Raw genomic sequence first — 16008 nt, forward strand, 5'->3', positions numbered from 1 at the left:
TCTCTCTCTCTCTCTCTCTCTTATATTTTCTTTGTCTCAGTATGCCTGCCGAAACTAACAGCACTCGGGTCGGTCGTTACCCAAATGTCACTCTATGGGATGAGGGATCGGAGAAGGAGGAAGATCCGGTGCTTGAGAACAAGACGGAGAAAAAGGAAGATGTGTATCGAAGGTGGATTCGCAAAATATGTCCGTGCTGCTTGCGTCCATCCAGCAGCGAATCTATTGAGCTCACTGACAAGCCGGAGAATTACATAGACAAGCAGCCAGAGGAAACTCCTGAGATATATGGTAAGGTGCTGAATGCAGTAAGATGCACTTTATTTCACTTCTCAGTGATCTCAGATACAAATGTCTCTCTCTCTCTTTCTCTTTTCTCTCTCTTTCAGAAAATTTCTTATCAGTGCGCTCCATAGATCTCATCAAATCCAAAAAAGGTGACAACCGCATAGATCATCACACGGAGCAATACCAATGCGACAACCTCGTCATCCGGAGAGGGCAGACGTTTCAGATGTGGATAGAGCTCTCACGACCATTCAACCCCAACACAGACAAACTGCACCTCGAGCTCAGACTGGGTGAGTTTTATATCAGTCAACATTCAGCCATTAATCAGTCGCCGCTATATACTCAGTGTGGGAAAGTTGATTAGTGGTGATTTTAAAACTAAGCTAGTCCTCCAGCTGTAACACCAATGATCGGAAATGTGACATCACAATAATTTTCCAACAATCTGATATCATCATAACAGCTGGATTAAAGTACATCTAAAGATTACATTCAATTGTATAGAATCAATACATTTTATTAATCATTGACTTGAATGTAAATACATTCTTTATTTAATTTTTAATCCATTTATCATACATATATTAAGTTAAGTAGCCTTTATGTGTCACATATACATAACTGCACAGTGAAATTCTTTCTTTGCATATCCCATCCTTGAGGGTTAGGGTCAGCACGCAGGGTCAGTCATGTTGCAGCACCCCTGGAGCAGGGTGGTTTAGGAGCCTTGCTCAAGAGCCAAACAGTAGCAGCTTGGCGGTGCTAAAGCTTGAATCCCAATCTTCCGGTCAACGGCTCAGAGTCAGAATCGGAGTCGACTCAGAATTTCTTCTTATTATAATATATTCTGTGCTTAAATATATTCCAACGACAAACAGACAGTATATTTCACCCAAACTATGTTTGTTTATTACATTTTATTTATTAAATGAATTTATTATTTAGGTTTATTTATTAAAGACATTTATGATGTATTTTTGAAGAATATTACAAAGTGGATCAAATTTGATGCTCTATATTTTGTGAAGATTTGGAGATGCAAGGCTTACATTTATCTATTTATACATCTGAGCAATTGCAGATTAAGAGCCTTGCTCAAGGGCCCAACAGTGGCAGCTTGGTGGACCTGGGATCCAAACTCATAGCATTTCTATTATTTTAAGGCATCTTTATTCAATTTTCTAAGCTATCTTTATGTAACGATTGTGTTATGTAATGTTTATCAAACGACGGGGTGAAGAGAATGTCACACTTTGATCAGGTTATTGGATTGATGCATGCTGTAGTGATATGGACATAATGGAGGATGATCGATCCATTGATACTCATACATCATCTTGTTGACAATAGAAGGTCATCAAAAGGACTGTGTGTGTGTGTGTGTATGATAAGAGTCTTGGCAGACAGATAATCTAAGGAGGGTATCGATATAGACTGCAGGAGTGTTAGTGTGTAATTTTCCTCTCAATCCTCATAGTTCCACCTTCTTATTGTGTATTGTATATCTAGGTGTGCTGTGTGTGACATAGAAAAAACAAAAAGGAGCGGAGTTCACAGGGGTGGGAGATGAATATGAGAATTAGACATGGGTGATGTTTGTATTCTCAACATGAGTGATGTTTGTGTTCTTAAGCACTCCTTGTTGAGACAGGATGGGAGGGCGTGTTATCACTGGTCTCACAGTTGTGTGATATATCTTGATCATCTAGTTTTCTACTCCAAGATCTCTTTTATTTGTGTTATTGAGGAAAAACAAACTGATACTAGTTCCTGTGCAATCTTGGTAAATTTTTCTGTGTGTGCATGTGTGTGTGTGTGTGTGTGTGTGTGTGTGATCCAGGTCCTAACCCAATAGTATCAAAGGGCACTCTAGTGACCGTTCCTCTAGTTGATGATTTGAAGGACAATTGCTGGGAAGCCAAGATTGTTGAGAAGAAAGGCAACAAAATCAAACTGTCCGTCAACTCCGTGCCCACTTCTTGCATTGGTCAATACAAGCTCACCGTGGCAACTCAGACGCCCGATGGGAATAGCACTTCTACGTATAAACCTGAAAATGACATCATCATGCTTTTTAACCCCTGGTGTGAAGGTAAGCACTGAGAGAGAAACATCTGAAAGGTCCCATTCAAATGTTTTGTTAATATCAGAAATTCAAGACATATTGGATTACATCTCTCTCTCTCTCTTTCTCTCAGATGACTCGGTGTATATGGATGATGAAGAGGAGAGGAAAGAGTTTGTTCTGAACGATGTGGGGAGGATCTACTATGGTACAGAGTCTCAGATTGGAGAAAGAACCTGGAACTTTGGACAGGTATTACCACCATCATTCCCTACCTTCTCCTACCAGTTTAGGCAAGAGCTTCTGAAATGTTACCTGATTCCTTTTGGTAAAGGTCCAGAATATCAGAGGCTAAGGCGAGCATAAACAAAAACTTTGAATCAAGTGAAAAGCAAAGGGTGGAAAGAGAAGTGCATTGCAGTGGTGCTGTTTTGCACGGTCATGTCCATGGACTTGATCTAAAAGGTTTCAGGCTTTAAAAGGTTTTATTGATAGAAGACCAACAGAGTTTAAGTCCACATGTGGAAATCTCTTTCATGGCTATAATGTCTAGTCAGAATACCGCTAAGATCTTTTTTTTGGTATATGTGGTCACAGGCAAAAGGTCCAGTAACTTTTGGTGACATCCAAAGTGAATGCAAACTATAGTCTACCACAGGATCTCAGTGAGATCAAATCAGAAACAGTGATCGAGATCATGTAGTCATTACACATGTTTCCATCTGAAATCTGATGGAGCCCTGAGTCTATTTAAAGACCTCCAGAGATTTATCCAATCAGAAGAACAATAACAAGTGAGTTAGGTTACAGTTTACAGCTACTATCTAACTGATAAGTAGAATTATGCCAAAATCATAAGGTCCCATCTAATACTGGTGAGCAGTAAGGGATACCTTTCCTAGTGAAGTTCAGAGGTTGCAGACACACATCCACCAGCTTCACCAGCTGGGTAAATCTATGCTGGGTATTGATTTGATCCTTATCAGAGTGTCAAATTAGCCAGGTGCAAATTCAGGTGCAAAGGATTAGCGTCACAATGTTTAATTGTCAGGTTGTAGTTTCCATAATGTCAATTATCATCCATTTTATTTTGCAGCAATTTTTTCTACTGACTGAAAATTAGAATTCATTTTACTTGACTAACAATAATATGTTGTTACATGCTGTATGAAAATGGCGTACATCAGTGTTAGAGTGTGACTGTAAGTAAGTGTGTATTATCCTGTGTGCAGTTTGCTGATGGTGTTCTGGCAGCATGTCTGTTTGTACTGGAGAAGAGCCAAACCCCTGCATCTGGGTGGGGTGACCCTGTTAACGTTAGCAGACTTGTGTCAGCGATGGTGAGTATCTAAAAAAATTATAATCAATATTGGTAAATACACATTCAGCACTTACAAGTACATGACTTATAAAATGGTGCTGGTGAGTTTTCAAATCTGAAAAAAAGTCTCTCTGTTGCAAGTACTGATTTATTTTTTAATGTGTTTGTTCGAAATGTTGTCATTTACTTACACAGGGATAGATAGATTAGTAATAGATTATAATAGATTTGTAATCATTAATATGGTGCCATTTATTGTATAGAGATATTTCTTCTCTTTTTTTTTGAGTGTTAGCAAAGTATAATATTCAGAGATATTCGCTCTCTTTAGACTCTTTAGACTTTGCTGTTTCTCAATAAAATAACAATCTGCAATGTTTATCATATGATCTTTAAGAAACAATGCGAATAAAGAAGTAATTATTTATGTGTTGAAATGTAAGTGATATCACGACCTAATTTGTTTTGCAAACATTCCAATTGAAAATTGCTGTGGTGTAAGAATAAAATTATTTATTTAAAAACTGATGTTATTAGAAAACAGCTTGCAGTCAGTCATGTTTGGTTCCTTATGTTACATACTGTATTTGTTGGTAAAGCTTCATTTACATATACAGCGCTACATGCTTCGAAACAAGAGGTTTAACAGGAACTGAGTCATTTTTAAGTTATTTTTAAGTTATTTTTAAGCAGCAGGTTTAGCACACATGGCTGAACAACGGAAATAAACTCCGGAGAATTTCAGTTCCTGAAAACAAACAATGAGAGCAACAAATAATGAATTTAGCAAAATTCTAGACTCACTTATGGTCCAGTACACTCGTTGTGTATATGATAAGGTCTGGTTGTAATTTTTGACGATTTTCTTGGAATAAGGTCAACTCTCCTAATGACCAAGGCGTCCTGGAAGGCAACTGGTCTGGCATCTACACAGATGGGACTTCACCGGCGGCATGGAGCAGCAGCGTGGACATCCTAAAGAAGTACCACAGCAGTGGAGGCATGTCTGTCAAATACGGGCAGTGCTGGGTCTTCTCAGGGGTCACCACTACAGGTAAGGCTTCACCATGTGTTTGTGTGTTATTCATATTTGTTTGTATATGTGTTGGTTCCACTCCTTAAATTGCTGTTATTTTTATTATTATTATTTCCAAAAAAAAAAAGTATACCACCTCTGGTTTCAGCATCTCTCTTTCTCAGTTCTCAGGTGCTTAGGGATCCCCACCCGCAGTGTCACAAACTTCAACTCTGCCCATGACACGGACGTTTCCTTGACGAATGATGTGTATCTGGATGAGAACATGGAGCCAATTTTTGAGCTGAACAGCGATTCTGTCTGGTATTAAAAAGCACACACACACACACACACATACCATTCTGATTTTCCACAATCCACAGCAATTTCAGTTGATTAATCAATCATTGGGTTGTAAAAACTTTACCCATGAGTTCAGTGTTTCTATGGGAACTATAATCCCGGGATCATAATTTCTGGTCTGGAACTACATTCAGGCTAAAGTTCCTGGTGCTTTATTCATTTAGTGCTTTCAATCCTAAAGGCAGTATGGATTACAGGAATTAACAGTTAATAACAGTTATTAACAGTTATCAGATTTTATTTTATTTTCATCAAAATAATGAGTGGTGGGCAAAAGGTTGTTGTTCAATATTAGTACTAAACATTATTATGTAACCATAGCAACTACTACCACCTGCTGAAGTCAAACCTGTTGTGTTAGTGGAAAAGTGGAACATGCACAAATAAGCCCTGCTTTTACTCCCTTGCTATCCCTCTGTGTCTGCAGGAATTTTCATGTGTGGAACGAATGCTGGATGGTACGGGCTGATCTGCCAGTCGGCATGGGAGGCTGGCAGGTGGTGGATGCCACGCCTCAAGAGACGAGTCAGGGCTTGTACTGCTGTGGTCCTACTTCGGTGGCAGCTATCCGTGATGGACAGGTCTACCTGAAATATGATGCACCCTTCGTCTTTGCCGAGGTTAGGAAACACTTTAATTAAGGGCTGTTGTTAATGGGTGTGTTGTTTACAGGGCAAAGAAATGACGAAGGTGAGACAAGTAAAACTTATGATTGTTAGATTTTCCAGGCAGGGAGAAGCACTATCCTGCAGTAAATGTAGTCATAAGTGGCTTTCGTGATATTAGACGTGAGGGTTAATATATCAATAGCTTGACAATCAAACACACACACACACAGTCATTAAAAGTTAATATTCATAATTGTTGTATTTCCTCTTATTACCAAACACGTCAAAGAGATTCCCTTCAAAGCAAAAACCACTAAACCTAACTGTGTGTGTTTTGTAGGTAAACAGTGATAAGATCTACTGGCAGAGGAACTCTAATGGCACCTTCTCACAGATCTACTGTGAGAAGAATGCAGTGGGTCACTGCATCAGCACCAAGGCAGTTGGATCTGACAAGAGAGAAGACATTACACACCTCTACAAACACCCAGAAGGTAAAAACCCTGAAGACACTCACCCCAGCAAATCCTTCACCACTCACACACACATATACACACAAAAGATAAGCATAATTAAAAGCATCATCATTTGCTTAGTTTTCTTTTGCTTTTGCTTTGGTGTGTAAAATTTTTGGCACCCTCCTGCTATCATTTCCACTAGGTTCTGAAGAGGAGCGAATCGCAGTGGAAACTGCCACTCGCTACGGGTCAAAACCTAACATCTACCCAGCTTCTGTGGCCAAAGATGTCACATTAGAGGTCACTATGGAAGGAGAAGGGCCTCGGATGGGAGAAGACGCAAAGTTGTATATCAACTTGAAGAATGACAGTTCGAGCATGCGCAATACCATCCTCCATGGCCAGGTGGCAGTCATGTACTACACTGGAGTGCAAAAGGCTATGGTGAAAAAAGATGATACAGCGGTGGAGCTCAAACCCAATGAAGGTGAGAGGCTATTACAAACTCATCTGTTTGAACACTGGCATCTCAGAAGTAGCCCTTGTATCCATACAATCCTGCCTCTGAAAATATAAAAATATTTTTCTCTTTATGCTTCTACAGTCCAGACTCTGGAATGGATCCTTCCATATGACCTGTATAAGAATGAGCTAGTGGACCATGCAGCGCTGATGCTCACACTTTCTGGGCGAGTCAGTGAGACCAACCAGGTTGTGGCAACCCAGTTCAACTTCCGCCTTCGCACACCCGACATCATCATCACAGTGAGTCCACGAGGGTTTCCTACTGCATGCTGAAATCATTTAAGGTTTTCCAGACAGGACTAAACAAAGCAAAATGAGTTTTAATTATACACTGTGCAGTGCAATCCAAGAAAAAGTGAGGATTTTGATTTTTAAAAAAAATTATATATATATATATATATATATATATATATATATATATATATATATATATATATATATATATATATATATATATATACACTACCAGTCAAAAGTTTGGACACATCTTCTAATTCCATGGTCTTTCCTGATGTTTATTTCTTTCTACATTGTAAAACAATGCTGAAGGTGGCCGAAATACACAATAATCTCGTTTGAACAGTTGATATTGAGATATGTCTGCTACTGATGCTCTGTAAAGCCTTCATAACGGCTCTAATCTGAGGTGCTGTTAATTGGTGATTTCTGAGGCTGGTAACTCTAAATGAACTTCCCCTCTGCAGCAGAGGTCAGTTTTGGTCTTGCTTTACTGGGATGGTCTTCATGTGAGCCAGTTTCATCACTTGACAATACTGTTCTTACAAGAACTATTCCAGAACACCTGACCTTCGTGTCTTAAAATAACAATTGACTGTTTTTTGTTGTCATTACATATGGATTACTTAAGTCCATGTGTGTTATTTCATAGTTTTGAAATCTCCAGTATTGTTCTAGAATGTAGAAAATAAATCCCTAAACAAAAAACATTGAATTAAAAGGTGTGTCCAAAATTTTGACTGGTAGTGTATATATTTATTTATCGTACTGACACACTAATTTTGCTATACAGCCTGTAGGGGATGCTGTAGTTGGTAAAGAGATGGCAGCTAAAATCACCTTTAAAAACCCGCTACCACATGTCCTGAAAAAGGTGAAGTTCAGGATCGAAGGCTTGGGCTTGCAAAACATCAGAGAGATCTCCTACGGGTAAATTTAAGCTTTTGTCCTCATGATGTCTCTTTAAACCAATTTAATGTTCATGAGTTTGTTTTGAATGATTTCGCTGTTTTATTTCTAAATTTTGTTTCACAAATCATTCAGATTTGCATTTTGACATTAGCACAATCTTTTTTCTCACCTAGCAACGTGGACAGACTGGCGACCGTCACCCTGACAGAGAAGTTTATTCCAACCTTGGCTGGTCAGAGGAAGCTTCTTGCTTCACTGGACTGTCAGCAGCTCACACAGGTTCACGGCATTGCCGATATCTTGGTTAAGGAGAAGTGAAAACGTGTGCAAATTTAATCCACCGTGAACTCGCCTCTAAGAAAATGAAGAGAGGGTAAAGACAGAAACCGTACACTATAGCACTGTTTTCAAATTAGAAACTAAGAAGTATTGCTAGAAGCTTCACAGTTTATGGGATATTTCTTAAAATCTTGTTCAGATGCCTTATTACACTCTTTGGCATTGCAGTGAATGATTTCACTTCACCTCCTAGTGCTGAATGATGCTGATCTCTTAAAACTCTTAGCAAAAAAACCATAAATCTAGAATCTGGCTGGATATTTCAGACAGAATTCCAAGAGGAATCCTTGAGGAACCACATTTTCTAGGAGTGCACTTTAAATAGAAGACTTTTTAACATAACCTTTGTCTGAAATCCTTTGTATTATAGCTCATGTCTATCTCTAATCAAAAAAAATGTATATGTTATTTTAAAAACATCCTTAATTTTTACATTTTCCCCTGGTGGCTTCAGGGCCCAACCCTGTTTGCATCACCCATAGTGAATGACAAACCTTAACCTTACTATATGATGAATTTTTTTATAGAACCTTAATGCCATGTGAGTCTTTATATCGGTGGCTATAGCAGTCACTGTAATGGCTGATTTAATCTGCCTGCTTAATATAGTGCTGAGTTACAGACTGCTTAACAATATCCAAAACATGCTTAACACTAAAACACTTCAAAGATGCCTTCATTTCACGTATTTTTAGTATGCTCGTGTCTCGAGGTGCTGCATGTGAAAATCTGCCACAATGTGACATTTTACTTCTGCATTAGCTGTTGTTTATACTGTCTATTTATACCAATTTGCACATTTTATTTAACTTATTTTTCTTTTATGTATATAAAGAAATGGAGTAAATATACAAATGGAGGAATAAAAATGGTTTAGTTGAGTCCTTATTGCAGTGTGTATGTTTAAAAGCTGTACTGTATTCATACTATAATCACTTTTATACAATCAATACTACTGTTCTGAAACCAGTAAAATCCTTCGGAACATTCAGCAGATTTTTGTTTTTGACATTGATTTTTATTGACCATTTATTTTTTATTAATGGAGAATTATATATTTTTTATTTTTGTTGCTTTACTAAGCTAAAATACTCAACTGAAGTCACTACTTGGTTGTATGCAGGTCAAACTCATACACACACACACATACATATACACACACACACACAGAATTTCTATTCCAAGTCAAGGTTCAGTAAACTTATGTGATAAAGATTTATTTAAAAAGGAAAATGTGACATTGATCATTAAAGTAATAAACTGTACAAGTACACACACACACACAGCTTAATCCACAGTTTCACAAATGTTCTGCACCACATCATTGAATGCTTCAGGTTTATCAGCATATACATGATGAGGAGCTCCTTCAACAACCTGGAAAAACAGACAGACAGATAGACAGACAGGCGAAAAGAGAGATGATATTAAATATAAATAAACATTAACACTTATGTCAAAAAGCCATTTCTCAATATTCGAACTCTTGTGATGCATTCTTGGTAAAGAATGTCTGCCACTGTATATTGATATGTTTATTATTATTAGTATCACTTGCTCTTATGCCATACCACTGTGCGTGTGTAGCTATTGGGTCTGAGCCGGGCTACTCGCTCTCCGGTTGCACTGTCCATCCATGACTGGCCTCCGTATACCAGGGTCACTGGGAGGTCAGGGGGCAAGAGGTGAACACGGTCCAGCATGGGCCTCTTTGCCCAAAGCAAGGAGACAGACATGGCTCTGAACCCAACCTCCCCACTGGAAAGAAGAAAGAGAGAGAGAGAGAGAGAGAGATTGAATGTCTTTTGTGCTTTTACTCACTTATAAAGTGTTAAATCCTCAGATGCCCTTAAATATAAATCTAAAAAATGTAAAATATCGATCAGGGTTTGTCCGAGACAGCATGATAAATGTGTTCCTATTAAAGTGTACCTGGGAGTCTGAGCATTGCAGTGATAGATGTATTCCATAATGGTATCATCCTGAAAAAGCTCCTCAAAGTTCCTCTTGAAGTCTGGTCGAACTCGACTGATTAACTTTGGACCTATGAAATAAAACATGAAGATAAAAGAAGAAGTTTGTGCTTCCTGTTCACACCTTCGCCCATCATCTCTAACACCATATTGCCTCTTACCCCATGGCCCAGTGGCCCGGACCACAGCCAAAGGGTTGAAAAACGATGCCATGGATAAGATCATCTCAACCCAGCGTGGGAATCCCAGACTTGCCAGACCCTTGCGAGGCACAGGCTCAAAACCCCAGGGGTCCACCAGGATCAGGTGACAAACTCTGAGAGGGTGAAAGTGGTGGAGGTGAAGAGAAATACACATAAAAACATGGTATGATTGTTTCCGACTTGTGCTTCTTTGTTCATGTCAGTCCTAAGCAAAGGGGTGTGGCTACTATTCCTGTAAGTCTCCGTCAAGAGGGTGTGACCACCTAACTGTAACACAACAGCCAAAATATCAAAATCTTCTTTTATCCTAAGCCTAATATAAGATAGAATTAATGAATCAATGAGGATTTCACATAAAAATCATGTTTACCAAAATTAAAGTTACTGTTGTGTTTTTAAATATTTAAAGCTAAAATTCTGGAACTATAAAAGCACACTGCTCTTTGACCATTTCCAGGTGTTTGTTACAGTGAAAGTGTAATTTGAATTCTGTCACGGCGACTTCAGCTTTTTCCTTTCCTCTTTTGCTGTGGCTACAAACCACCAGACCACATGACCCTGCAGTATGCACACTCCAATAACACACTCCAGAAACACAAACATATACTATGGCTTGCATAAATATTCACCCTCCTTGAACATGGCAACATTTTATAGTGTTACAATTTGGAACTGAAACTGAGTTCATCGAGATTATATTTCATGAATCTATACAAATTAAGCCAAATTACTACAACTGACTGTGTAGGTATTTACCAGTGTTGCTGCGAAACCAGAAAATTTGTTTTAGTACCCTCAAAGGCCACATAATTAGTTAAATGGAGTCAATCAGGTGGGCAATTATTGCGTCGCATGAGGTAGAAAAACAAATCTGGAATGACATTCTAAAAAAAAAAAAAACATCCTTATCCACCACAATATTTCTCTGTAGGTTTTGTGTCAAGATAAAGGGTGTGATTATTTACGCAAGGCACTATATCTTGATTTCTTGTCAATTCTGTCTCACTGATATATATCCTCTTACCTCTCAGGATATTGTATGGCATAGGATGTTGCCAGGTAACCCCCTAAGCTGTGGCCTAATAGGATCATTTTCTCCAGGCCTAGTGCCCGCCTCCAGTGTTCTATAGAGCTGACGGACTGCTGCTCAGCCTGGACAGGGTCCAGCGAGAAGCGAGGGTGAGAGCTGCGTCCGAATCCCAGCAGGTCGAAGGCGAAGACAGGACGCGATCGACACAAAGGGTCCAGGTTCCTGATCCACAGACCAACGCCCCCTCCGAAGCCATGTACCATCACCAGCGGAGTCCGCGACCCTGCAATCAGAAAACCCTACATTTACACATGAAGCTAATATTTTTTGTCATGTGCTCTGAAGCCTTTTGGATGATCCTTTTATAAACTTTACAGCGAAATGAGTATCTCTTAAATACATACATGACCAGCCAAATGATCATAAACCATCTTTGTTTATACTATTTTTTAAATAATAATAACATTAATGCAATAAAAAACACATATCAAACTATGCTGTGACCAGGAAAAGTGTTTAACAAAATTACATTCATTTATATTTGTATGTTTAACAGTATTCCTGATAAAGCTTTCATTCATAAGGGGACAAAAATGATCTGTTAAGAGAAATGCAGAATCAAACTGCGAGCCTACGTGATTTTGGAGCATCTCTGTGACTTTTATGAGTAACTGTAAGAGTCCAGATTCTGTCCTGAGTCGGCAGAGAGACAAAACGAGCCCAAAGGTCATTCTGAACACCTAAGAGAAAAAAGAAATATGTATACAGTTAGAGTGAAGGGCAGTAGGGATGGGGGATATGTATTATTAATATTGTGATTACACTGACATTTATTATTGTTGTTGTTGTTGTTAACACAAACAGAAAATAAAAATGACGCAAATAAGAGTGAGTTAGTGGTGTGACGTTCGACACCGAGTCGGCTCTCTGAGCCGGATCTATTATGTCAACAGTAAGTTTGTTTATTTGTTTAAATATGTTCAAGAGAAACGGGGTAGATTTTTTTTTCGCTATGATTTTATCACTAATTAGCCACTCTTGTTTAAATAATGTTTATATCAAACACAATGTAATGCACAATGCAATGATAATTACAGTATAGAGATTGTTTTCATTGAATTCCAAACCACTGATCAAAAACTTCTATCTGATCCGTTTGGGATTCGACTCTTTTTGGTGAGCCGAGTCGAGCGCTCTGACTCACTGAAAAGACACCGAATGCTCATCTCTAATGTTAGTAATCTGGAAACTGCAATCACTTACGATCTAGAATTTTTGTTTCGGTGTTTTTCAGAAGGGAAAGTGAAGTTGGGCGCCAAGAAGACCACCAGGCATTGCGTGGTAATCTGTGTGTAATGTAAAAGATAGAGGTAAATAAGGCTGATTTTACTGATTTGGAGACAAATCAATTAACAAAACATCACAGATACAAGTTTGTAACGTCGTTATAACAGATCAATAGCAAAATAACTTCCTTACTTTCCCAAACTTACTTTTCATCGCTTTCGTTCTCGTCATGCATGGCGTTAAAGACAGGGAATAGATCTGAATTTTATATTCAGCATTAACTCGCCTGACGAGTTAAATTGATGACTGATCCCCAGACTGCCCTCTTAAATGCCCATGCTGTCAGTAGTGACTGGTTTTGTAAGCGCTCTCAGTCAGCTGACGGTTTAACACAGGAAGTTCGTGATCACACTGCAGATCACCAGGACACTAAAGGGTTAACCGTATCCTCATGCTTATAGTGTGAATCGCACTTTGTGGAGAGAAAACAAAAAAAGCGAATCCTTTTAGAACATTTTTAAAGCGAATGTTTTTAACAATTGTCTACATAATAAAATAAATACTGTAAAACAAAAATGTTGAACTTGAAATTGTGTTTGTTTAAACTATTTTTCACATTTTTTGTAATATCCCCCCCTGACGATGGTACTGTTCACAAAACTTGCACGCACTGTTGTTTTCTGTTGTGTGGTACTTTTCTTTGATATAATAATAAAAGAAATATATATTTCTTTTATATAACATATGTGTATATATGTATATAGGCTTTCTTGTGCAGCTGGGCGGAACTATTTATCCGTTTTCATATCAGCGTAATCCAAGGGGGAGTCTAAAGTGGTGACACCCGTTACTTGAGTGCAAGTAGTGCGCATGCGCGTGGCTTAACGGGACACGTCAGGATCAGAGCTAGGTTAGGGTACAGCTGCACGAGCTGCTAGAATTCAACTGCAAAATGGCGAATTCTGTCATTTCCGTGATCTCCAAGTTTATAGAGGAGTACGCTAGTAGCACGTCGGCTAAATTAAAGCTAGTTGACGCGTATTTGCTGTACATCCTGCTCACAGGCGCGTTCCAGTTTCTTTATTGCCTGCTGGTTGGTACATTTCCGTTCAACAGCTTCCTGTCCGGCTTCATCTCCTGCGTCGGATCCTTCATTCTTGCGGGTGAGAGTTGGGATCGACCTGGGTTTCAAATCACAATATTTTTATTTATAGATTAAACCATTTTTTCTTTTTTTTGCAAGTCTCTCATTCAGTTTCAGCACTGACATGATAGTGTGTGCTGCTCTAAAACGAGTGTATATGATGAACATGGTCGTACAATGCTGAGCTTTTTTTAAACGCTTCATTCCCACTGCTGTATTAAACATCTGGGGTCAAAAACTGATGCTGATGAAGGATAGAGGAAGTTTAGCACACACACACACACACACACATACATACATAGGGCCAGACATAACACATAACTGGTTAATATCGTTTGTACCTGAAATGTGGGATTCCTGAAGATCCTGTCATTTTGGGGAACAAAAACGTTTGTAACCTACTTGTCTCCCTCAGTGTGTAAATTTCCACTTTAAATCATATTCTCGCATGGATTACTGCACTTTTATATGTGGAATATACTGAATTCAACAAAAACGTATTAAACTGCTTATTTGTATTATGTTTACAGTGTTTAGCAGAAGGCTTTATCCAGAACGACCGATAGAAGAGCACTTTGATCAAAAACACATCCTCATTCTAGTTGGTTTACTTGGTCAGGGACGAAGAGCTCCATCGAGAACATTTTATGAAAAGCAGAGCTGTGTTGTAAACGAAACTACACAATTACATTATGTACTATGTACTCTACAGTCTATTGTACGAATGACAGAAGTCTCAAATGATGAACTGGATAATTAAGCCGTTTCTCAGTCAATGACGATTGACACCCAAATGTGTGTAACACGACACCGCTTTAGCAGAATACGCTGAATTTTTAAAATGTAGAAAAATAAAGTAAGCCATATAATGTGGCTGCATTTGTAAGACGTCTTGCTCACCGGAGTGTGTCAGAAATCTCGAAAAATGTTTTCTCATCTACCTGGCATCCCCTCTTTCGCTATGTAAGCAAAGCTGTGAGTGTTGTGAGCTGTGAGTGCATGAAGTGTCCAATATTCCACACTTTTCTGGATTTTTCTGTTGAATAAGTGCATCGCCTGGATACTTGAAGTGCACTTGTTCTTGTTTGTTTCTTGAATGTTACTCACACTGTTTACACTATCATACTATTTAAATTATTGCCATTAATTTAATAAAGTGAGCCAACAGAACCCATAAATGAAGAAAAATAAAACTAATCATTCTTTTGTCTATAAACAGAGGATGGTTGAGTCTGTCTTAAATGGTAAACAACGCAAACATTTCCACACAAGTTATGCAGTGTTCCAGGTTTAACTCCATGCAGCCTTCATGTGTGTATCTACAGAAGCTCATCATTTCCACCTTGTTTTGCTGTCTTTCAGTTTGCCTGCGTATCCAGATCAATCCTCAGAACAAAGCAGAGTTCTTATACACCTCGCCGGAAAGAGCCTTCGCCGACTTCCTGTTCGCTCACACCGTGCTCCACCTGGTGGTTATCAATTTCGTCGGCTGAGGGAACGCCATCGTTAACGTGATTTACATGGTAAGGTCTGGACCGGCTTGAAAGGTTTGTCATATGTCGACATCAAGATGAGAAAATGTTGGCTTGGTGAAGGAACAACTGTTTCTAGCTGCTGTAACGTGACAGGAGCTAGCACATTCCACAACATTGAATTAAACTGAATGGTTTTAAAAAGTCATAAGTCATTGTTTATTAACTACAGCAAATGGAAATTGCTGTGGCTAATGTCACTTAGCAAAAACATGTAGATTACAGAAAATGTAATGAATACAAAAATGAAGTGTTTCTTTCATGGGTTAATGATTTCCTCTTTCTTTTTTTCCAGATTGACTGAAGAGAAGTGACCAAAACCTGCAGTCACCTTTTACCTCCGATGAACTATAATGAAGAATGAAACACAACACATTATCTCTGCTCTCTTTATATGATTGTAAACATTTCAAAATCACCCAGAGCTGTAATACCTCCCTAAACAGATCATTCAGAAAAACCTAAACTTGTTTTAGTCATTTCTTAGTGGAATGTTTAAAGGTGTGCTCTCAGCATTTAGTAACCAATACTCTGTCAAAAAAAAAACTTTTTTACTTGATCTTTACAAATAAATGCTATGAAACAAAATATTGCTCATGTGTTTGATTTGTGTGAATAGATGCAAACATGCATTCTAAATGTTTGTATATAAATGTAAAATAAAGTACAACGACGCTTTGCAAGCACATTGTGCTAGATGATGCC

General features: G+C 38.5%; 3 protein-coding genes across 4 annotated transcripts in view; 2 read left to right on the forward strand and 1 right to left on the reverse strand.

The window, feature by feature from the left end:
• LOC131365860 (uncharacterized) overlaps positions 1-9130 on the forward strand; it is a 30758-nt gene extending 21628 nt beyond the window's left edge. The window contains exons 18-30 of the mRNA XM_058409749.1: positions 41-291; positions 390-581; positions 2132-2383; positions 2490-2608; positions 3589-3696; positions 4554-4731; positions 4878-5016; positions 5483-5675; positions 6004-6157; positions 6324-6608; positions 6726-6886; positions 7677-7813; positions 7969-9130. Of these exons, the coding sequence (XP_058265732.1) occupies positions 41-291; positions 390-581; positions 2132-2383; positions 2490-2608; positions 3589-3696; positions 4554-4731; positions 4878-5016; positions 5483-5675; positions 6004-6157; positions 6324-6608; positions 6726-6886; positions 7677-7813; positions 7969-8113 (2314 nt within the window). The 3' untranslated portion in view covers positions 8114-9130. The remainder of the gene's footprint in view (positions 1-40; positions 292-389; positions 582-2131; positions 2384-2489; positions 2609-3588; positions 3697-4553; positions 4732-4877; positions 5017-5482; positions 5676-6003; positions 6158-6323; positions 6609-6725; positions 6887-7676; positions 7814-7968) is intronic.
• Positions 9131-9310: 180 nt separating this feature from the next.
• On the reverse strand, positions 9311-13046 carry LOC131365841 ((Lyso)-N-acylphosphatidylethanolamine lipase-like). 2 transcript variants are annotated; one of them, XM_058409725.1, is made up of 8 exons: positions 12834-13044; positions 12604-12686; positions 11976-12080; positions 11335-11623; positions 10269-10423; positions 10067-10178; positions 9706-9892; positions 9315-9511 (listed from the first exon to the last, which is right to left on the reverse strand). In XM_058409725.1, the coding sequence occupies exons 1-8, from the start codon at positions 12860-12862 to the stop codon at positions 9422-9424; spliced, it is 1050 nt and encodes a 349-aa protein (XP_058265708.1). In that variant the 5' UTR covers positions 12863-13044; the 3' UTR covers positions 9315-9421. The 2 variants fall into 2 exon arrangements, with proteins under 2 accessions (XP_058265709.1, XP_058265708.1); XM_058409726.1 differs by lacking the exon at positions 12604-12686 and having other exon boundaries at positions 9311-9511; positions 12834-13046.
• Positions 13047-13489: 443 nt separating this feature from the next.
• Positions 13490-15896, forward strand: LOC131365842 (dolichyl-diphosphooligosaccharide--protein glycosyltransferase subunit DAD1-like). The gene is made up of 3 exons (XM_058409727.1): positions 13490-13790; positions 15134-15294; positions 15599-15896. The coding sequence occupies exons 1-2, from the start codon at positions 13580-13582 to the stop codon at positions 15262-15264; spliced, it is 342 nt and encodes a 113-aa protein (XP_058265710.1). The 5' UTR covers positions 13490-13579; the 3' UTR covers positions 15265-15294; positions 15599-15896.
• The last annotated feature ends 112 nt before the right edge of the window (positions 15897-16008 follow it).

Source organism: Hemibagrus wyckioides, linkage group LG15 (genome assembly GCF_019097595.1).
Source record: "Hemibagrus wyckioides isolate EC202008001 linkage group LG15, SWU_Hwy_1.0, whole genome shotgun sequence".
NCBI classification, from domain to species: domain Eukaryota; kingdom Metazoa; phylum Chordata; class Actinopteri; order Siluriformes; family Bagridae; genus Hemibagrus; species Hemibagrus wyckioides.